The sequence below is a fragment of the Eretmochelys imbricata genome, chromosome 1 (assembly GCF_965152235.1).
Source record: "Eretmochelys imbricata isolate rEreImb1 chromosome 1, rEreImb1.hap1, whole genome shotgun sequence".
NCBI lineage: Eukaryota > Metazoa > Chordata > Testudines > Cheloniidae > Eretmochelys > Eretmochelys imbricata.
The window spans coordinates 51802577-51825850 of NC_135572.1; the positions used below are offsets into that span (position 1 = coordinate 51802577).

General features: G+C 38.4%; 1 protein-coding gene across 5 annotated transcripts in view; it reads left to right on the top strand.

Annotated features, from left to right (window-relative positions):
• NBEA (neurobeachin) overlaps positions 1–23274 on the top strand; it is an 843583-nt gene that overhangs the window by 323000 nt on the left and 497309 nt on the right. For all 5 annotated transcript variants that reach the window (XM_077806446.1, XM_077806437.1, XM_077806454.1 and 2 more), the window contains exons 19-24: positions 4322–4403; positions 4612–4735; positions 5150–5342; positions 5609–6628; positions 12846–13063; positions 14961–15114. In XM_077806446.1, coding sequence (XP_077662572.1) covers positions 4322–4403; positions 4612–4735; positions 5150–5342; positions 5609–6628; positions 12846–13063; positions 14961–15114 — 1791 coding nt within the window. The remainder of the gene's footprint in view (positions 1–4321; positions 4404–4611; positions 4736–5149; positions 5343–5608; positions 6629–12845; positions 13064–14960; positions 15115–23274) is intronic.

Below are 23274 nucleotides of genomic sequence, written 5' to 3' on the forward strand. Positions count from 1 at the left end.
CCACCAGTAATACCATAGCAGTGTTCTGAATGAACAAACGAGGACACTAGGTCAAGACCATGTGGAACAAATTCTGGAACTTGTGCATATGGAGCTTGATCATTCCCAGGGCATCTTAGTTGCCGGGTGTTTGAGATGGCCTGTTGGACCACTTGAGCAGATCCTTCAGCTTAGACCACAAATGGTCTCTCAACGCTGCTGTTCCAGCTTCATTGTTTTCTGGGACAAGGACCTGCTGTATGCATACCTACCGGCATCTCTAATTCCCAAGGTCATTTTCAAGCTGAACCAAAATCAAGGTAAAATGATTCTCATAGCTCCTGTCTGGCCGAGGCAACTATGTTGTTCCAACCTACTCAAGCTGTCCACTTGGGAACTCTTGCTCTTACCACTGATCAGAGACTTGATAATTCAGAATCACAGGTACATGCTGCACCTGAATTCTCAGGTGTTGCACCTCATGGTTTGATTCATCAGTAGTTAAATACAGAGGAGGCACACAGTTCAGTGGCAGTCCAGAACATCATCTTTAATAGAGGAGACACAAGATGGGTGAGGTAATATCTTTGATTAGACTAACTTCTGTTGATGAGAGAAATGAGCTTTCAAGACAGAAAAGCTCTGTGTAGCACAAAAGCTTGTCTCTCTCACCAACAGAATTTGATCTAATAAATGATATTACCTCACTCTGTCTCTCTAATATCCTCAGATTGACATGGCTACAACACTGTATGCATCCTTAATAGTCGGAAACCTTTCACTAGAACTCCTTACCTTCGTGTAAATGGAAGCACTTATCTGGGCCTGTACCCATAACATATCTCTTAGTACAGAAATTTTTAATCAAGTTTTGAATATGTTTTGCATTTTTAGGAGTCAGGTGTAGTACTCATCTGCATTAAGGTGCCTCTGACTGCAGTCTCAGCACTTCATACTTGAATTGATGGTAGAAATGTTTTTACCAACCTTATCATTACCAGGTTCTTCAATGGTCTAGATGGACTGTTTCTATCTATTTGCGATCCGGTGCCACCTTGAGACTTGAATTTAGTTTTGTCTGCTCTTGTGGGCCCTCCATTTAGGCCTTCAGCATCTTGTTCATTTCTGCACCTCTCAGCAAAGGTGTCCTTCTTGGTAGCCATCACCTGGGCTAGGAGAGTAGGTGAACTGAATGCCCTTGAAACTAATCCTCCAAACACCATTTTCTCTGAAGACAAGGTCCAACTTCAGCCTCACCCTAAGTTTCTGTCAAATGTGGTATCTGATTTCCACCTAAATCAGTCTATATACTTGCTGGGTTTTTTCCAAAAATGCATGCTTACAAGGATGAACAAAACCTGCACATTTTGGATGTGTGCTTTAGCATTTTACCTGATCAGGACAAAGACTTGCCAGATATTTTCCCAGATCTTTGTTTCTTATGTGGAATTAGTTAGAGGTCAATCAGTTACAGCACAGTGACTTTCAAAATGGATTACAAACTGCATCACTGTGTTACACTGCCAAAAGCACAGTGCATCCTGAGAAGCTGACAGCGCACTCAACTAGACAGTGCATTCAGCCTCTGCAGCATTTATGGGACATGTCCCTATTGTGGACATCTGCAGAGCAGCGACATGGTCATCTGTCTGCATATTTACTAGACTGTATGCACTTACCTCTGCATAAGGGAGGATTTGGTGGGAGGAGGGTTGGGGTGGCTCTGCCATTTATACCCTCCTATCAAAGCAGGAGGAGCCTGAGAGGGGCGGGGCCACTCCTCCAACCAACACTAGGGAAAATTGCACATACAACTACAATGTGATGGACATATGCAACGCATCTAGAAGAATAATAGTTATGAAAGGGTGAATATTGCCTACTTTTTCTCTTAATTTGGCCCTGCATTAACATGTGAGGCAGATTTAAATCTCTTATTTTGGAGGTTTAACTAAGTATGAGTATCTTCAGGGTGCCTTTTCAAGTTATTTTTCTTCATTGAATTCACTGACACTCAGTACTACTTTAAAGATGAAAAGAAGATCTGCCTATTTCAGCTATTTATTTTTTATCACAATTGCATCTAAAATGATAGTACCATAGAGTAACAACTATATTTTTTGCTCAAACATGAGAATTTAAAAAGGAAGACAGGCAGTCCACAAGAAAGAAGTATGAAATAAAAAAGTTTACCAACCTAAACATCCTGCATGTTCAGACATTCCGTTCATCATCTTCAACGCGGATTCCTGCTGAGAAGGAACACTTTTCATGATGTTGTTTCATTTGGGCAACCAGGCCTTGCATTTCTTTGTTGCACTGTTTGCATTTTGCATGCATGTCTGTATTACCCACAGGTAGAGGAACTTCATTAAAATATTCCCAAACTGGGTCTCTTTTACGGTCTGCTGCCATTATAGGTTTTCCCTTCTAGTGAGAGAATGGTATGGTAGATCTCAAATCAATGAGTTTTAACTGTACATAGTAAAACTACATAATAGTTTACATATCACTAACCACTTAAGAGAGTAAGAATCTGCATTTTTTACGTTACAAAAGTAATATATATTCCCTACACTCCAAAGAACCAATTTAGTTGTCAATATCATCAAGCTTTGATATAGTAGAGAACATTTCCCCTGACTTCGGTGCAGTTCCAGAGAGACTGCACTGTTCATCAGGGGTGGTGGTTTTTGTTTTGTTTTGGTTTTTGTCCTTACTACCAACTGTAAAAATATTTTCTTACATTTCTTACCATTATTCCTTAATGAATCTTAAACTTAAATAATAAAACTAGTTTATTTAACCAGCACCAGATTCAGTAGACTCAGGTCAGTTTTTCCAACTGGGATTTGTACTTTAACCATTCAAAATTCATTGCACAGTTTCACCAAGCATCATTAATTTAATCCTCATGCTGAAAGTTTTTAGATTCTCTACAGGATTCTTTGTGTATTGAGCCATATGCTGCATAGTTGTATATAAATCTCTGTTTACTGTGGCTTTCTTTAATTTAGTTTATATATTTTCAGCTTCTGTATGTAGGTCTTAAAAATTAGAACAGGACAAAACCAACTGAGTAGTTCTTTGTACAGTTTAACTGAAGAAAATCTGATGGGTTTTATTTACTGATTTCCAAAATCCATGAGTTTTGCTCAGTTTTATATTCATATGAAACCCCAAAGTCCACACAATGGTGAACAAAATGGGAAATATGATTCTTTAATTATGAAATGACAAAGTTTTCGCAGCTAAACAGATACTTGACCAACACATACTTTCAACCCCCGATCTTCCCTACAGGCTAAAGGTTCCACCTGCCCCTTCTTTATACTTAAGTGTCTTCTGGGAGAGGCTGCTCTTGGTCATGGACTACTATTTTAACCACTTCTTAATCTTCTCTATGATAGGAAATTTCTTGCCCACCTTACAGAAGGTGCCAACAATGTATTCTCTAGGGTAAACTGGGTGCAGGCATTTCTACCACCATATCATCTAACACCTTGGCATAAGAATATGAGAAGATTTTTAAAAATGGATCTCAAAAGTCAGGCTGTTCAGTCCGTATTTAGGCTCCTTAATAAGTGGCCTGATTTTCAAAAGTGTAGAGCACCCAACAGTTCCTATTGAAGTTGGTGCCCCGAGCCCTACCCAGAAGACAGCAGATAATTATTACTTTAGTGGGAACAACTTAGAATTTTGGAGATGTGCTGAATACTAGTTCATTCACCTGTCCAGTCATGGGCCTGCCTTAACCTTCGTCATGATATAAGGGTTTGAATCAGTACTTGAAACCATACAGTTTTTTGGCAGCATATGGTTTGAACAGGTCTATATATTCAAAATAATATTATTACACAAAAGTCAGCCAAGATTTCATTTATAAAATGTTCACATTTGAGACACCTATCTGTAGTGGAAATATGTGGAATTTTGGCAGTTTTACAGCAAAATGTTCTGAGGTGATACTGAACTCTAATTAAAATAATCTAGATATTAAGGTGGATTGGAACCAGGGGAGAAGGGGTGCTTTGACAGTTAAAAAGTGTTTTAAAAAGTTCATAGCTTTCCCAGAATAAATTTATTTGTTAATATATGAAATGAAAACTTGATTCTTTGCATTCAGGATTGGTTTGTAATTAAAATCTATTTCTTCCTTTGCATCATTGCATCAACATTATTATTTTATTAAAGGTTTTTTGTTTGTTTTTTTTTGTATCAAGGCCAAACACACACATTGTTCCATTGTTCATAATAAACCACAGCTCAATAAGGTCAAATAGAAATTTGAAGTTTATGCTATAAAATTAATAGATGGTAAAAAATAATTGGTTTGTTTTAGATTTTGACAGAACAAGTATGCACTCAAGTTGTTCATAAACCACATCCAGAGCCAGATTCTACAGTGAAAATTCAGAATCCAAGTAAGGAGATTATTTTATGTTTGTTTCAAATTAATGGCGAGAGGTTTTTTTTTTAAGAAAGTGTTATTTCAGATTGCAAGAGCAGTTAATATGTTGAGTCCTTGAAAGAAAATAGGCTTTTATTCAATACTTTTATTTTATGATGTCAACAGCTGGTTTTTGGATGGGATTTAAAAATGTGTTATGTAACATATTTGCTCTTTTACAGTGATTCTTAAAGTGGTGGCAACATTGTTAAAAAATTCCACACCAAGTGCAGAGCTGATGGAAGTTCGACGTTTGTTTTTATCTGATATGATAAAACTTTTCAGTAATAGTCGTGAAAACAGAAGGTATGTAAATCAAATATTATTTCTCCCAATAACAGAAATAGGTCAGCTGTTGCCACACTCAATGTTGTTAACACATAACAAATTTTGGATAATAGTCTTGAGTATTGTATTGTGCAGTTTTACATAATGTGCAGTAAATATGTGGTTAAAACAAATGGTATGAACACCCGGTAGTTAATTTTAAATCAGTGATAGATATTTTTGTTTTGTTCACAATGTTTAACTTAACAACATTTTAAGATCCTGAATTTAAAACAAAAATAAGTGCTCTATTAAGATTACATTGACACTCATAGGAGAGAGGCTATTTAAATTGTTTTTTTCATCCTGTTCTTCTCATCTGAATTTTAAAAAAAATGAAAAAAAAAGTTGAATTTCTTTTGGATATATTTTGACCTAATTATTTTTCTTTAGATGTTTACTTCAGTGTTCGGTGTGGCAGGACTGGATGTTTTCTCTGGGATATATTAACCCTAAGAACTCCGAAGAACAGAAAATCACAGAGATGGTGTACAACATCTTCCGTATTCTCTTGTACCATGCAATAAAATATGAATGGGGAGGCTGGAGGGTCTGGGTGGATACTCTTTCTATAGCACATTCCAAGGTAAGAATTAGTTTCTGGCATTTCTGTTGATCCCAATATCTTCCTAAGCCAAAGGGGTCAGTAATACAGTAAATACAATATAAAGTGATTCAGTGCCATCTTGTGGATAGCATAGGACGTGATAGGTTAGCATTTTTCTTTATTAGTGTGAGTTCTTTACTGTGAAATGTTTAATGAACTATACATTAATTATACTATTGATTCCCCCCTAAATTAACAAAGTATATATTTACTCTGAAATTATGATCTGTCATGTTCCATTTAAGGTCACCTATGAAGCTCACAAGGAGTATCTAGCAAAAATGTATGAAGAATATCAAAGGCAAGAGGAAGAGAACATAAAAAAGGGGAAAAAGGGGAATGTGAGCACTATCTCAGGCCTTTCATCTCAGACAACAGGAGCAAAAGGTGGACTGGAAATTCGAGAGATAGAAGACCTTTCACAAAGCCAAAGCCCAGAAAGTGAAACAGATTACCCTGTCAGCACAGATACCAGGGACTTGCTCATGGCTACAAAGGTGTCAGATGATGTGCTTGGAAGTTCAGATAGACCAGGAGGGGGTGTACATGTTGAGGTTCATGATCTGTTAGTTGATATAAAAGCTGAAAAGGTAGAAGCCACAGAAGTAAAGCTTGATGATATGGATTTATCACCAGAGACTCTGGTAACTGGAGAGAATGGTGCCCTCGTGGAAGTTGAATCCCTTTTAGATAATGTATATAGTGCTGCTGTTGAGAAACTCCAAAACAATGTCCATGGTAGTGTTGGTATCATTAAGAAAAGCGAAGAGAAGGATAATGGGCCTTTGATAACACTGGCTGATGAGAAAGATGAACCTTCTACTAACAATACCTCATTTCTTTTTGATAAAATACCCAACCAAGAAGAGAAACTTCTACCTGAACTTTCCAGTAATCACATTACTATTCCAAATGTACAAGAGACTCAAATGCATCTTGGTGTGAGTGGTGATCTTGGATTGCTTGCTCACATGACTGGTAGTGTAGATATAACATGTACTTCAAGTATAATAGAGGATAAGGAGTTCAAGATTCATACAACTTCAGATGGAATGAGCAGCCTTTCTGAAAGGGAGTTAGCTTCATCATCCAAAGGATTAGAATATGCTGAGATGACTGCTACAACCCTGGAGACAGAGTCTTCTGGTAGCAAAAGTCTACCTAATGTTGATGCAGGAAGTATAATATCAGATACAGAAAGATCTGATGATGGTAAAGAAGCAGGGAAGGAGATAAGGAAGATCCAGACAACTACTACAACCCAAGTAAGTTAGAGGTGCTATAATTATATCAGTATGTGACATATATGTATTTGATTACAGGATAATTAATCCAATCACAAAAGTATATCTAATCACAGCTGTGGCCAACTTTTAAAGGTATTCTCTTTACCATCATAGCATAAGTATGTCTTGCAAACATTTTTATTTTCAAAATGGGTGGTCCATGTTTAATGATCTTACCTTACTATACGAAAATCTCACTCATTGCAATTATGGAATATTACTTTTAAAAACTTTGCTGGAGAACTATATTAGCCCACATGATTTATTTCTTGTGGACAATGTGACTAATAATTATAAAGGTTTATTGTATGCATCTAAATTCTTTTTTTCTGTTTTAAGGCTAGAAATGTTTGTATTTTACTTAAGCAAGGTGCGTGAGGTAATAATTTTATTGGACCCACTTCTCTTGCATCAATAGAGTTGCTCCATTAAAAGATATTACCTTACCCACCTTGTCTCTCTAATATCCTGGGACCAACATGGCTACAACCACGCTGTATTTTACTTAGGCTTTTTTATAAGACAGAGTATAATAAAATATAACTTCCAGTGTTTCTTCACTGTTTTTAATGGTTTAATTCTCTTTGTTTCTCCGTGCCAACCAGTGTTTGGGTAGAGTTCCAACTTTGGAGACAGTACTCAAAACTTTTTTGGTGGTATATAAGAGCCTTACTATCTCATCATTACTAAGGCTACAATTTAGTAACGGGTATTTTTAGTAAAAGTCATGGACAGGTTATGGGCAATAAATAAAAATTCATGACCTGTGACCAGTCCATGACTTTTATTAAAAAAAACCTGTGACTAAATGTTGGAGGGGGTCATGTGGGAGGGCTGCTGCTGGGGTTGCCTGGGGTCCACAGCACCAGCTTCTGGGGGCTGCGGACTGCGGCTACTCTGGCCGCCCGCCCAGGGACCATTGCCAGAGCCAGCAGACCACAGATGCTCCAGCCGCCTCGGGACTGCTGCTGGGGCTGCCCAAGCAACGGCTGGTGTGACTGTTCCCAGGGCCGCTGTGGCTGGTGAGACTGTCCTGGGGCAACCTGAGCAGCTGGCGCTGGGGTCATCCACACAGGCCCTGCAGAAGTCATGGAGGTCGCGGAAAGTCACAGAATCTGTGATTTCCATGAGCTCCGTGACAGACACTGAGCCCTAATCATTACCAGTTCTTGCTGTCTCCATCATAGGTTTATACAGAGAACCGTAGAGAAAAGAAGTGCCTAAACTTCAGAGAAACTCTTGTGATAATGGAACACCCACAGTATATGGCTCTCCTGGCTGTACCCAAAGAGAATTATTCACATCCTTAGTCTGTGATTGTGTTTCTACTTTGGGGTCTCTGATAAGGGGTTCAACATCTGACTCTCTCAGATCCCAGAGGACTATTCTGGGAAAGCTTTACCTGGCTACCAAAGGTAGCCACTGGAAATCCTTCTTTTCCTTCAAGGAGTCTAGTGGATCATGCTCAGGAAAAAAGGAGCAAGGTAGTGGACAAGATATCTCTTCCCAAGCCCTGTTAATGGCTATGGATTCTAGGCAGAAAACAGATCAAACTAATTTACTATGATACACAATCAGCGCTCTGCTGAGTAGGTCAGGAGCGCCTAGGGTTTGGGAAATTCTCCACCTCTTCTGCGGATCTCACAGTAGGGCCAAGGATCCCACCAGACTTAGAGCCCCTCCTAGATTCTAGGCTGGCCCCGCTGAAGTTCTAAGGGCTTCCAGGCCAGAACAACTTCATTTAGCCACTATCCTTCTCCTCCCTTCCTGACCACTGCTGCTCCCCTTACCTGCTGTGCACAGGGGTAAGTTCCTGTGCCCTCCGCTTGGCTTTAGCAAACATCACCAATTTGGGCCAACAATTCACACGTGCATGGGAAAAGGAACTCACTTTCCAGTTTGGATTGCCTGATTGCTGCCCATCTTTCAGCTCTACTGTCTCCCTCCATGGCCAGGCTTTACATCACTGGTCTCACTCCACCATCATGAGGCTGTGTCTCAACAGACAGCACTTCAATTCAGTTTGCCCCTCCCCTTACAAGAATACTGACAGTCCCAGAATTACCTGATCCTCAGGTACAGGATAAAGATTATTTCAAGCTGTTCAAGTGGGAGGACAAGCCTCACTTCACTTCCAGGATTGTGCATACATTGTTGGCACCATGGAGGCTCTTGTATTCAGTGTTACAGAAAGACACTGAGATCTTTGCTGAGAATCTCCAGAGTGCAGAAATGGATGACATCACCTTGCCACTCTTGAGATTGCCACATCGACTTAAGGATTCTTGGTAATGACTTACTTGGCAAAAAGAGAGTCTGATTTAGAGAGAGCTTTAAAATGACCAAATAACTTTCTGCAAACAACCGTGTACACAGGTTACTCCTCTAGGGAGGTGGTCAGATGGATTTGGTTGTTAACCAAGTCCCTTGAAACTAGGGATGACAGGTAGAGCTGATACAGATGCTGGCCTGGTAGAGCTATGTATAGTAGTTTGCAGCAGGCACCACTTAACATAGCATCAGGAACACCTTGAGAGGAATACTGATATCTGTAGCAGCATAATGGTCATCATCTGATCAAACATCTAAGGCTACCTTGTCTTTCTGAAGAACACTGCTGCATGAAGTAGTAGTCCAGAATCTGTAGTGGTGTGTCTCAGATATTGGGGATTCAGGGCTTCCAAAGGCAGTTCCCTCCCCACAAAAGCTACAGTACTCCTCTCAAAGTAACAGACTCTGGCTTCCCTGAATCTACCCCCACTGTTCAGGGAGAAGAACAGTTCCTTTAACAAGGAGACTGAAAAAGAGTAATGCTACCTTCAGTGAACAGAGGTACTGAGCCTCTTCCTCCACTTCCTGCATTTGGCATGTAGGTACAATACATTGACCTATGCATTGACAAGTGCTATGAGAGGGAGGCATGGGTTCTTTTATATGCAAACTCCCAAATTGGTGAAAACCTACCTTCTCAAAATTACTGCAGCACCTCAAGCAAGGTATAGGATCCCCCATATTTTAAGGCACTCTGCATAATAGAGAAAAAGCCCCCAAAATCTTCAGTGAAGAAGAAAGTGTCAAAGCCGTTCAAACTCTGATTTTTCAGTTGCCAGATGGTTTTTATTCTTAGTCTAAATCATCAAACAAAGACTGCTGATTCCAGGAAAATCAGCAAATGGACTGAGAAATAGGGGAGTAATGGGGAACAGATTGCTTCTATTGTGGAGTGTAGGTTTTTTGGTTAAAATATCAAAGGGAGAGGGATGTAAGGATATTTTCCTCTTCTGTCCTGTTTTAATCAATATCTATATATAGCTCTATACATACAGAGATATAACAAAATAGGCAGAGCTACGCTATCTTACCTTGTCACTGTTACTCTTCTGTTTTCTCCTCTCTCCTCCTTCCCCCCTCCTTTGATAAATTCACTTGTTGCCTTTTGTTGAGATTGTAAATTCTTCAGGCCAGGGACCATGTCTTTAATCTATGTTAGAGTTAGAAGTCCCCAGCACAATGGCACCCTTATCCTTACTGAGGGTACTAAACACTACTAAAATTAAGTGTTTATTATAAATACTTGTTTCAGTTTGATGTGATACAGAAAAAGACTAAACCACATTACAGATATAATCACTAGGAAAACTATGGCCACAGAATTCAAGACTAAAAGATCTCTCCAAATTGTGTAAATATTCTTGATATTTCCAGATTCCATTTTAGGTGAAATTTCCACCTCCTTTTGTTCCCACACACTTGATTTTAATTACTGTTCTCTCCCAGGTTTTAGGAGCTGATCCTGGTCTCATTCAAATCAATGGTAAAAATCCCATGATTTCACTGGTATAGGATCAAGTCTGTAAAAATTATTCTGATGAGATATAAAATAGACAAGCAGCAGCAGAAATTTAGATCTTAACTCAATTGTCAAACGGGTCTGTTAACAATGTGTCCCTCTACTGCTCTCAAAACGGAGGTTACAACATTTCAGACTAAAGATCAAGTGAACTTTAGAGCTGGATTTCTGTACTATTCTGCTTTTTACAATGCAAAAATAAATACACCATAGATGTCTTTTGCTGACAATCGGCATGCAGTATTCAGGAATTTGCAATTGAATGTGATTAAAAAAAATCCACTGACTAAAATGTTGTCCATTTAAAGCAACTTGTTCTAAATTTGTTTTGTTTAGAATAGAAAAAACGAAAAGAAAAGATCACCCAATGCATCTTCAGCTAATGCAATATTATTCCTTACAATAAAATGTCTTTTATGTTGTCTAGTCTGGTTTTAAAGTAATCCCAAGCAATCTGGCTTCTGTTGTTTCTTTTTTGGGAGTCTGTTCCACAGTCTAAGTGATTTCATCATTAGGAAGATTTTCCGAACATTCAGTTTAAATTCTTTCTCTGTAAAAATTTTCCTCCCAGTAATCTTGTGTATTACACTAAATAATTCCTTTTTTTTCCCTTTGTGTTTGTTCACCAAGGGAAAACAGCTCAGGACTACCTAGAAATTAAAACAATATAACCCACAAATCAGCCACCAGCTAGGAGACACTAAAGGCTGTCTTGGGAGGCCAGAAAACTTACTCAATTAAGACATAATCTGGTACAAGATACCTGGAAAGCTAGATTTGTACTTCTGAAAAAAAAAGACTATGATGATGATCCTCCTAAAATATATATAAATTACTACCCCTGTGACGGGATTCCTGGGGTGCAGCCTGGGACTGTGGGACCGCTGTGCCTTGTTAGTTTTCCAGCCTGGGCTGTGTCTCACAATGCTTTGCTAGTGACAAGCAGCAAACTCCCCTGGGTGCTGTTATCACTAGCACAACCACATGTGGAGCCCCACACCCAGCTAGATTGCATGAATGCTCCCGGAGCCACTCATGAATCACACAGAGAAAGACACAGCCAAATCCCCCCAACTCCCAGCCTTGTACCTCAGGAATGAGCAGTGAAAGTTTATTAATTAGTTCACCACTTCATCAGTGGATAGTGGATATACACCAGCCTTTGTAAACCTGAGCAGATTTAGCAAATACTTCAGGCAAACTCACTGGTAAAGATAAACAGTAAAATATGTTTATTGATTACAAAAGGTAGATTTTAAGTGATTATAAATGATAGGCAAAAAGTCAGAGTGGTTACCAAAATAAAATAAAATATATATACATAAGTTTGCAATCTAAATCCTATTAGACTGGGCAACATCTGGATAAAGCAGTTTTTTTTCACCCCTCTGGATATTGCAGTTCACAGTACACAGGTTTCACCCTCGACACCTGGGCCAGTCTCCTCTGTTGGAGTCTTCAGTCTTCTGAGTGTCCTTGTTGCTTGCAGCATAGGTTCGGGGATGGGGGACGGGGTGGGGTAGGGAGGAGAGAAAAGGCCAATCATGGGGCCATTGTGTTCTTGTTTATACCCTTAGTCCCATGTGCTTGGAGAACACAAGTCCAGGCATGTCAGGTGGGCATTGCTGATTCACAAGGTGAAGCAATACCCCAGTACGTCTCCTGTGAGTGAGTCATTGAATTGTAACTCCTCTACTGGACAATGTCTGCTCAGCACTTGCCTACGAGTTAGTTACCTCCCTTGTTGTTGTCTCTGGAGAGCTAGTATCTGGGCACTTCCCAAACCCACAGCATATTTTAGTGAAAACCATACAATACAATTCTTATTATTTCATATGCATTGATTATATCCATAGTTATATAGAACAATGGCTTTCAGCATATCATAACCTTTCCCCTGACATCTCACAGGGCATGATTTATGTGCACTATCACAATTATATATAAATATGGGGGTTACAGGGCATTCCCCTGAAGTATAGAGTGTCACACACACACACACACCCCCCTCAAAATATCTAGACAAGATCAACTTGCCAAAAATAAACACACTATAAACAAAATCCCTTCAGGGTGTACGCTGAGGAACCTGAAATGCAAAATGTCACTAAACAACTGAAATGAAGGCCCAGATGTGAGGCTAGATTGTTAGCTGGTGTAAATCAGAGTAGTTTCAATGAGGCTACATCAAATTACACCAACTTTTTCTGGATGGCACTACTGGTATATTTTATTTTTTATTTTCAGCTCCAATTATAGCTCCTCCTTCTCCAAATCTTATCCATGTGCAGTTTTAGAATTCATTGCATATGTTTAACACAAACTTTGAACTTTTTGTTAACATAGGCTGTGCAAGGTCGGTCTGTTACCCAGCAAGACAGAGACTTGCGAGTTGACTTGGGATTTAGAGGAATGCCAATGACAGAAGAACAACGACGCCAGTTTAGTCCAGGTCCACGCACAACTATGTTTCGTATTCCAGAGTTTAAATGGTCTCCAATGCACCAGAGGCTGCTGACAGATTTGCTGTTTGCATTAGAAACAGATGTACATGTTTGGAGAAGGTAGAAAAGCTATATTTCTTCTTTTTAACTTTATTATATATCTGTTTATCAGCGAAGTAAAAACATAATTAGATACAAGACATATATTGATAACTACTTTTTTAAAGGTAAATTTCCATTGTAAAGTCAGCTTTACCAGACTTACCTTATTATAGTATCTGACATGCCTCAGTTATTTCCTATTCTTTGTGAGGGATAAAAACTGCAGTATCTCACCTATCCTTTTTGAATTACTGTGTCTTAATGGACTTTTTACTAGTAACCACTACATTTAATATGGGGATGACAAATATCTGTGCCATTATTTTTAGTAGCCACTACTAGCATTTGGAAGTGTTTGCATTCTTAATCCAGAAATATTTGTTCCACACACCAGCCTTCATCCTAAGGGGTATATCTGTATTTGAATAATTTATTTATTTTATGACTTAATACAGATGACTTAATACAGGAGAATTTACTAGGCAGTCACATCTAGCTGAAAAACAAGTTTTCATTTCTGTAGAGATTTCTAATTATAAAACAATAAAGACATGCTTTGTCTTGATTAGACTTAACGGCCACATTGCTACTAACTGTATATTTTTGGACATAGCATCGTAATTCATTTATGTATTTAACACATTTTCAAAATTTAAAAAATAGTACAAGTGATCTTGTGCCTTTTTAAAAAGCATCAGTTTACCATTTTAAAAAAGAAGACTGTATTGTTTAAATACATTGCTTTTCACCTTGATGACTCTTCTGTTCTACCTTTTAGTTAAGCAAAGAAACTACCTTAATAGTTATGACTTGTCATCAAAGTCCAGTGGTACATCAGGCACTATTTCATCGATTTCCCAGAATGACATAATTCATTCTGCAAAGGCTGTAATATCAGTAGTTGAGAAATCACTTAATTAAATGAGATTACCAATTGACTTACATTTGATTTCCAGTTTTGTGTGACCTTACTATAAAATAGTCAGTAGTAGTAGTTTTTTATACCAATCACCTTATGTTTGCCACCTTTGTTTACCTAAAATTCACAGGCAAATTAGAAGTTTAGTTTGTAATTGCTTCTCCAATTAAGACCAATTGTTTGTTTTACTGGCCACTAATTTCATAAACTGGATAATTTAATTACTCATACTGTGGTATGGACAAGCAATAGGCCAAAGATTCCTAAACATTTTCATAATGTGAATTACATCTTGAAAGTAATTTGTCCTATGGACACTTTCCCACCTATTTGCAGTCATGGGGATGGTTGTGCCTCCTGTTGATCATTTGATCCTTGTGGCATTTACAGCAATTACTAACATGGAAAATTAATATTAGGAACACAGTTCTATATTTTTAGCTATCTTTTAGTGGAATATAGCAAATGGAAATAAAAAGAAGTTGACGCTTGTGACCAACCAGCTCTCCAAAGAACACCAGCAGGTGCTTTGTGGACTACTGGTGGCCTACAGATCAGTCTAGGGACCTCTCTTGTAGACAATCTGATCATTTGTTATTATCAGAGCTGCTTTAAAAGGTATCAAGTGCCAAATTCTGCTGCCCTTATTCATGTTGAACAATACTTTAGTCCGTGAGCAGTCCCACTGGTTCCAACAGAATTGTTTGTGAAGTAAGGCACTAAACAGTGTGAATAAGGTTGGCAGTGTCTGGGCTCTATAATGGATAGTATAGAAATCGTTATAGTCTGGTATAAAATAAAAATACCACAAAGTTGTTATGCTAGGATAGCTCCTATCAGTATTTTAAAATATTTTTCATTTTATCTTTTTATTATTACAAAGACAATGCCATACAACTAAGAAACATTCAAGTTCTGGTTTCAAAAAGCAGAAAATCTAAACTTTTAAAAAACATTGGTATTGCAATATATCTTTTTTTTCTTCTATTTTTATAGTCATTCTACAAAATCTGTAATGGACTTTGTCAATAGCAATGAAAACATTATTTTTGTACACAACACGATCCACCTCATTTCCCAGATGGTAGACAATATTATCATTGCTTGTGGAGGGATTTTACCATTGTTGTCTGCAGCCACATCTCCAACTGTAAGTACAATATTTCCATCTAGTGGTCATGTTAAAAATTGCTGTTAAAAATAATAACACAGGATTGTCTATGACTGAATAGGTTTCTTTTTAACAGGAGAAAACACAATTTATTTCTTCCAAAAGTTTGATCAATATCAACCAAACTGTTAAGGTTCAGTGTTTAAGGGGCTGCATTGGGAAGGGTGAAGGAAAGGCCCCTCATTTAGCATGCAAAATGCAATTTAATTAGTAATAGCAATGTTTTGCTATCAACATCTCATCTGAAGATCTAAAAACATTTTAAATAAAAACAGTGTTATACCTCAAACACTCATGTAAGGAGCTGTGGTTATTAATGACATTTTCAGATGGGGAAAATGAGATACAAATGGGTTAAGTAACTTCCCTAAAGTAAAGTAAAACTTCCCTAACAGATCAGCAGCAGTGCCAGTAATAGATGTTAAGGATCCTGACTCAATCTCCTGCCCGAGCCGCTGGACAACCCTCACTTCTTTGCCTATATTCTTTATTACCAGTACTTACGTAACTAGAAATAGTTTCACACTATTGCTCTACTAACTGGACCAGTAGTATTTGGCACTCAAACATATTAATGGGCTAGCAACTGTCTAAACAGAATCATATGATACTGATTTAGACAATGGATATGTATATACTGTACCTATAATATTTGCACCATCTCAAATGGCAAGCAACTTTATTTTTGTTCTATTTGCTATGAACAAAAAGTGTTGTAATTCACAGGCATGACTCCACCCTGCACTTTAGTCACAAGAATGACATCAAATATGTTAAAGGAAAGATTTCTAGAATGTTACATTGCAAAGAAAGCTGCTTTGTGATGTGTACAGGGAAAAACTACAGCAATACATCTTAAGATGAAAGCTTCTCTGCTAGTGTTTAGAGGAAGGGCACTTAAACACGTTTTTCAAAACAAGCAGCTGGGGCTTTGTTTGAAAATAAAGATGCTTTATGTGGAATCCTCATAGTATATAAAATATAAAACAGGCACAGTTTGAATTACTTGGCTATAATTCCATCTCTGGATCTTGGTGACTCTAGCTTTGCTATCATGATCTATGTCATTGCAAAACCATTTGATAAAACCTTTAGTCCTGCAATTCAGAGTTGCCCTTTATTTATTGTGTATAATTCATGAACATCCAATAAAGTCTTATAAATTACCCTTATCTTTTGAATAGTGTTGTGTTTACACATCATAATATCCTGGTTTGCAACAATAAGATGTTCTTAATTAAGGTGATTTTGCTCTATGTTCCATGAGATTTCAAAATTAAAAGATTGAATATTTAAAAACAAACATTTTCTTAACTAGAGTATAGCAAAGTCCCTTACAAAACATTCCATTTCGTCGTCATGTTAGAATAGTAACAGCGAAAGAATTTGTACAGCACACTTCTTAATTAAAATGTAAGTACATACATGATGTATATTTAGCCCAAGAGCTTGTCACATGTAAGTGGCTCAAGCTTTTCTCTTGAGCTGGAGTTTTTTATTAAAGGAAACCCTTTAGAATACATCCTTATATTATACATAAGGGTATAGTCATTTTTCAATTACTTGTGTGGTATTGTTCTATATTAAAAGTTATTACAAAATTAAGTGGATTTAAAACTAAGAAAGATTATAACTTTGAAGTGTGCCAAACAGTACTGCTGAAATGCTATCCCAGATGAAAGCTGATTAAGTGGCATTGAATAAAAAGCTGGGAGGGGGGCAATGAGTAATAGAGAGAGCTTGCCATGTAGGTGAGGGAGGTTTAAAAATGAGTAGATATAAAGACATAGAGGAATCTGGGTAGACATGGATGTGAGACTTGCTTCCATGTGATAGTATGTACACACATTGTAGATCACATTAGATGTGACAACAACGAGGAGTCCTTGTGGCACCATAGAGACTAACAAATGTATTTGGACATAAGCTTTCATGGGCTATAACTCACTTCATCAGATGCATAAAGTGGAAAATACAGTAGGCAGGTATAAATACACAGCACATGAAAAGATGGGAGTTACCTTACCGAGTGGGGGGTCAGTGCAAACGAGGCCAATTCAATTAGGGTGGATGTGGCCCATTCTCAACATTTGACAAGAAGGTGTGAGTATCAAAAGAGGGAAAATTATTTTTTTGTAGTGACCCAGCTGCTCCCAGTCTTTATTCAGGCCTAATCTGATGGTGTCAAATCTGCAAATTAATTCCAGTTCTGCAATTTCTTGCTGAAGTCTGTTTTTGAAGGCTTTTTGTTGAAGAATTGCCACTTTTAAGTCTGTTATTGAGTATCCAAGGAGATTGAAGTGCTCTCCTACTGGTTTTTGATGTTACAATTCTTGATGTCTGATTTGTGTCCATTTATTCGTTTGCATAGAGACTGTCCACTTTGTCCAATGTACATGGCAGAGGGGCATTGCTGGCATATGATGGCAGATATCACATTGTTAGATGTGCAGGTGAACGAGCCCTTGATGGTGTGGCTGATGTGGTTAGGTCCTATGATGGTGTCCCTTGAATAGATATGCAGACAGAGTTGGCAATGTGGTTTGTTGCAGGGATTGGTTCTTGGGTTGGTATTTCTGTTGTGTGGTGTGTGGTTGCTGGTGAGTATTTGCCTCAGGTTGTGGGGCTGTCTGTAAGCGAGGACTGGCCTGTCTCCCGAGGTCTGTGAGAGTGAGGGATCATCCTTCAGGATAGGTTGTAGATCCTTGATGATGCGCTGGAGAGGTTTTAGTTGGGGGCTGTAGATGACGGCTAGTGGCATTCTATTTCTTTGTTGGGCCTGTCCTGTAGTAGGTGACTTCTGGGTACCCTTCTGGCTCTGTCAATCTGTTTGTTCACTTCCCCAGGTGGGGTATTGTAGTTTGAAGAATGCTTGTAGGGATCCTGTAGGTGATCCTGTAGATCTCTCTGTCTGAGGGATTAGAGCAAATGCAGTTGTGTCTTAGGGCTTGGCTGTAGACAATGGATCATGTGATGTGGTCTGGATGAAAGCTGGAGGCAAGTAGGTAAGTATAGTGGACAGAATATTTCTGGTATAGGGTGGTGTTCATGACTATTGCTTATTTGCACAGTAGTGTCCAGGAAGTGGATCTCTTGTGTGGACTGGTCCAGGCTGAGGTTGGTGGTGGGGTGGAAATTGTTGAAATCCTGGTGGAATTCCTCAAGAGCCAATTCCCCTGGGTCCAGATGATGAAGATGTCATCAATGTAGCGCAAGTAGAGTAGGGGCGCTAGGGGACGAAAGCAGAGGAAGCGGTGTTCCAAGTCAGCCACTAGATATGTACTTATTCAGTTTATCAAAAAGAATGAACTCATATGCTACATGTATTTTACTTCATTGTTTCATAACTGTATTTCTCAACCATATTTTTGACATGTATCAAGGCATGTATAGTACTTCTCACTGAAAACTGTGTGCCCATTTTGAAGCTTTAAAATATTAATATCACATAACTTCCTTCAGGTGATATAACCCTGTGGCATAGTACTTTTAATTTACACCTTCCTTTCACAGCATTAGTGAATCTGATTCCCAGTGTATTAGAAATGTGAAGAGGGACATGGTCACTGGGCAAAAAAGAAAAATAATTAACACTTGTCATCCTATCTGATTATTAATTTATGATGGAAAGAAAGGTAGTTAGTTGCTTTTCTAGTTTCGTAGTTGTGATGTAGATTTTTTTTAACCTAGCTGTGTTTAATCCAGCACTTATCCAGTTTCAAAAAGAGAGAGTTGTTGGTGTTTCTAGTTCATTTATTGAACCTCACAAACATTTCAGTCTCTTTTTAGATTCGGGTTTCTCTTTGGTTTGATCTATATGATGAGTGTGTCTCTTGAGCTTCCTAGTTCCCTTACAATCCAAAATGTTGTACTTGTTACAGAAAATCAGTTCTTAAGAATTTGATCTTTTGATAGTAGTTAATAAGAGCCCCAGGATACAAATTATTCTTCCCTTGAGTCTAGCTACCATTTATAAAAGGGGGAAGAGGATATCTTTCACTCAGCTGTTTTACATTAGCAGTGCAGTAGTTGAGCATTTAAAGCTTGGATTTTGTTTAGGTCCTGAGCAGGAAGGAGCAAATAAAAGAGCTAAAGAGAGACTCAAATGGTATTCACCCAAGAGTTCTGAAGGAACTCAAATGTGAAATTGCACAATTACTAACTGTGGTATATAACCTATCATTTAAATCAGCTTCTGTACCAGATGACTGAAGGATAGCTAGTATGACGCCAGTTTTTTAAAAAAGCTCCAGAGGTGATCTTGGCAATTAGCCTGGTAAGCCTAACTTCAGTATTGGGCAAACTGGTTGGAACTATAGTAAAGAACAGAATTGTCAGACACACAGATGAACATGATTTGTTGGGGAAGAGTCAACATGGTTTTTATAAAGGGAAATCATGCCTCACCAATCTACTAGAATTCTTTGATGGTGTCAACAAGCATGTGGACAAGGATGAACTAGTGGACATAGTGTACTTAGATTTTCAGAAAGCCTTTGACAAGGTCCCTCAGCAAAGGCTCTTCAGCAAAGTAAGCTATCATGGGTTAAGAGGACAGGTCCTCTCATGGATCAGTAGCTGGTTAAAAGATAGGAAACAAAGGGTAGGAATAAATGGTCAGTTTTCAGAATGGAGAAAGGTGAATAGTGGTGTCCCCCAGGGGTCTGTTCTGGGACCAGTACTATTCAACATATTCGTACATCATCCGAAAAAAGGGATAAGAAGAGGTGGCAAAATTTGCAGATGATGCAAAACTACTCCTGGTAATTAAGGCCAAAGCTGACTACGAAGAATTACAAAGGGATCTCACAAAACTGAGTGACTGGGCAACAAAAGAGCAAATGAAATTCAGTGTTGATAAATGCAAAGTAATGCACATGGGAAAACAATCCCAACTATACATATACAATGATAGGACCTATATTAGATGTTACCACTCAAGAAAGAGATCTTGGAGTCATTGTGGATAGTTCTCCAGAAACATCCACTCAATGTGCAGTGGCAGTGAAAAAAGCTAACGGAATGCTGGGAATCATGAAGAAAGGGATAGATAATAAGATGGAAAATATGATCTTGCCTCTATATAAATCCATGTATGCCCACATCTTGAATACTGCATGCATATCTGCTTGCCCCATCTCAAAAAAGATATATTGGAATTGGAAAAGGTTCAGAAAAGGGCAACAGAAATGAGTAGGGACATGGAACAGCTGCCATATAAGGAGAGATTAATAAGATTGGGACTTTTCAGCTTTGAAAAGAGACTAAGGGGGGATATGATAGAGATCTATAAAATCATGACTGGTATGGAGAAAGTAAATAAGGAAGTGTTATTTACTCCTTTTTATAACACAAGAAGTAGGGGTCACCAAATGAAATTAATAGGTGGCAGGTTTAAAACAAACAAAAGGAAGTATTTCTTCACACAACGTAGTCAACCTGTGGAACTCTTTGCCAGAGGATGTTGTGAAGGCCAAGACTATAACAGGGTTCAAAAAAGAACTAGATAAGTTCATAGAGGAAAGGTCCATCAATGACTGTTAGCCAGGATGGGTAGGGATGGTGTCCCTAGCCTCTGTTTCCCAGAAGCTGGGAATGGGTGACAAGGGATGGATCACTTGATTACCTGTTCTGTTCATTCCTTCTGAAGTACCTGGCATTGGCCACTGTCAGAAGACAAGATACGTGGCTAAATGGACTGGTGGTCTGACCCAGTAGGCCGTTTTTATGTTCTTAGAAATATTTTGGGGTCAACAGATGGGTGTTTTCTGACAAACCTCCTTTTGTTGGAAAATTCCCAACCGCCTCTACTTTACGGTTAATTGGCCTAATAAATAGGCCTAATAAATTTATAACAAAGTAACCACAGCTGTTCTCTAATACACAATATGGTATGTAGCATATTAACAAAAAAATTTCCTTGAGGTGTCTTAGTATAGTCCTGGTTGGCTCTTTGCATTGCTGAAAGGGCTCTGGAATGATCTAAGGTACCTAATTTCTATATGGCAAAAAAGTCAAACTTTACTGCCTGAAGTTAGGCGTCTAACTCCATATTAAACATGTAAATAGCCTGATTTTTTTAAAGAAGTATTGGGTATCTGTAAATGCTATTGATTTCAGTGGAACCATAATATGATAAACTATTTCAGGCACCAAAGTTGGAAGCTTTTTACTTTAGTATGCATGCAGCCAGTAGATAGGAAAATACGACATCACACCTGAGAACAGGCTCAGATTTGACCAAGGATAGTTCAGGACTCTTTGTTGCAATAATCATTTGTTAATTCCTCCTAGAAAATCACCTTCTGGCTATGCTAATATTGCCTTGTCTTTAACTGTTTTTCTTACAAGCTGGTTTTGAGGAGGTCAGAACAGGAGCTAACTGCCTTTGAGATTCAAAAGCTCCCCAGGATCCTTTCTGCTACATTACTATAAGAAAAGTCTCACAATCAGTGAAGTGGATTTGGAGGTTCTCTTTGTTCTGATATCACCCACTGTAGCATTCATCATGAAATAGAAAGCTCAGTCATAAGAATGGTTATGTTGTACTCACCTAAATTTTCATTGTGATATTGCTATATTTTTATTTGCATAACTAGGGACAGTCTAGTCAAAATTAGCTCTTTAAAGCCACAGCACGGGGTCTCTGTGTCGTTACATCAGGTGTCAGCTTTGGACTCAATTTTCTGCTCTCCAGTTCTGAAAGAGATGGGTCTGCAATGATTCAATCTGCTGTGAAACTGTAGGGATCAGCTGGAAGCAGAGTATTGTATGCCAAGAGATGCATAGAGCAGCTGATATCAACAGTTTTTTTTAATTTTAAAACACTCCAACAAAGCCCTGTACCATCCCTCATTGCAGTGGATACAGAAGAAGGGAAAGTAGAAATTTTAAAGAGAAAAGTCTAAAAGATGGAGAAAAAGAGAATCACCATGTACTTCCAACCTGGACCATCTAAGGGTAAAATAAGTAAGCCAGGGCTCAGTCCTGCTCCTATTGCATAACTCACATTGAGTTTATAATCATGGTCCAAATTAGTACATCCTTGAGAAAAGTGAAATTAGAGCATAAGGAAAAACTTTGAAAAGAAAATGATTCTCCCAAAAGTAAAATCCTAAATTAGGTTCATTTGTTAAAATTAATAAAAACAGAAACTAATCTTTAAGATGGAGCTCACATTGCGGTTTCCCATTGCCTGGATATTAAATAAATTTACATTTTCAATAAATGCAGGTAGTATTTACTATTCATGAAAGTAAGATAGGAGTGGTTTCTTCATGGCAGCAGTACCTTGAAGTAAATTTAGAAATAGCTTTACAACGTAGTTTGACTATGGTATTTTTATATTTTTATTATTAATCATGTTTATTATGGTGGTCCCTAAGGGGCAATCAAGAGTGCTAGGTACTGTATAAACATAGAATAGTAGGTGGTCCCTGCCCCCAGAGAACTTACAATCTAATAGATAGGACTGACCCGGGGTGGAGAAAGGGGTATAACACACAACCATAGTGAATTATGTGATGGCAGTAAATGTCCCTTTTTTTGGAGAGAGGGTGAGGTTATTTAGGAGGGGAAGAGTTAAGAGAGATGATGGAGAGAGGCCCTGGTAAGAGGGTCAAATGGGAGTGAAGCTGATGTGAAAAGATTGTGAGGGGGGTGAAGAGGAAAGATTGGAGCAGCAGCCAATCAACTCAGGGCAGAAAAAGTCCAGTCAAAACTGTAGAAAGTTCTCTGAGTATGCAAAGGACCAAAGGTTCCTGCTTTGGCTGCTTATACCACTACTTGCTGAAGTCTCTGACTGGCTTGCTACAGTTTTCCCTCAACGCCACGTGGCAGGAGGGAGGGGGAAACACCATCTGACATTTCCCATTATAAGACCCTGTTCTCAGCGGCTTATAACTTTGCCAAACTTTAACGACTTGTGGTGAAATGTTCCATGCTGGATGTCTGTCTCAAGTTGAATTTTTGGTTCAGTCAATTCTGAAAACAAAAGTAGGGATACATTGCTTTGCCCATCTTCAGAAATTCTTGCAACCTTTTCTTGGTAAAACTCTAGTGACTTTTTCTTTTAAAAGTTCAGACATTGGGACTGAGAGCTGGGATGGAGACTGAGACGGGCTGGAAGGCTACTGGGAT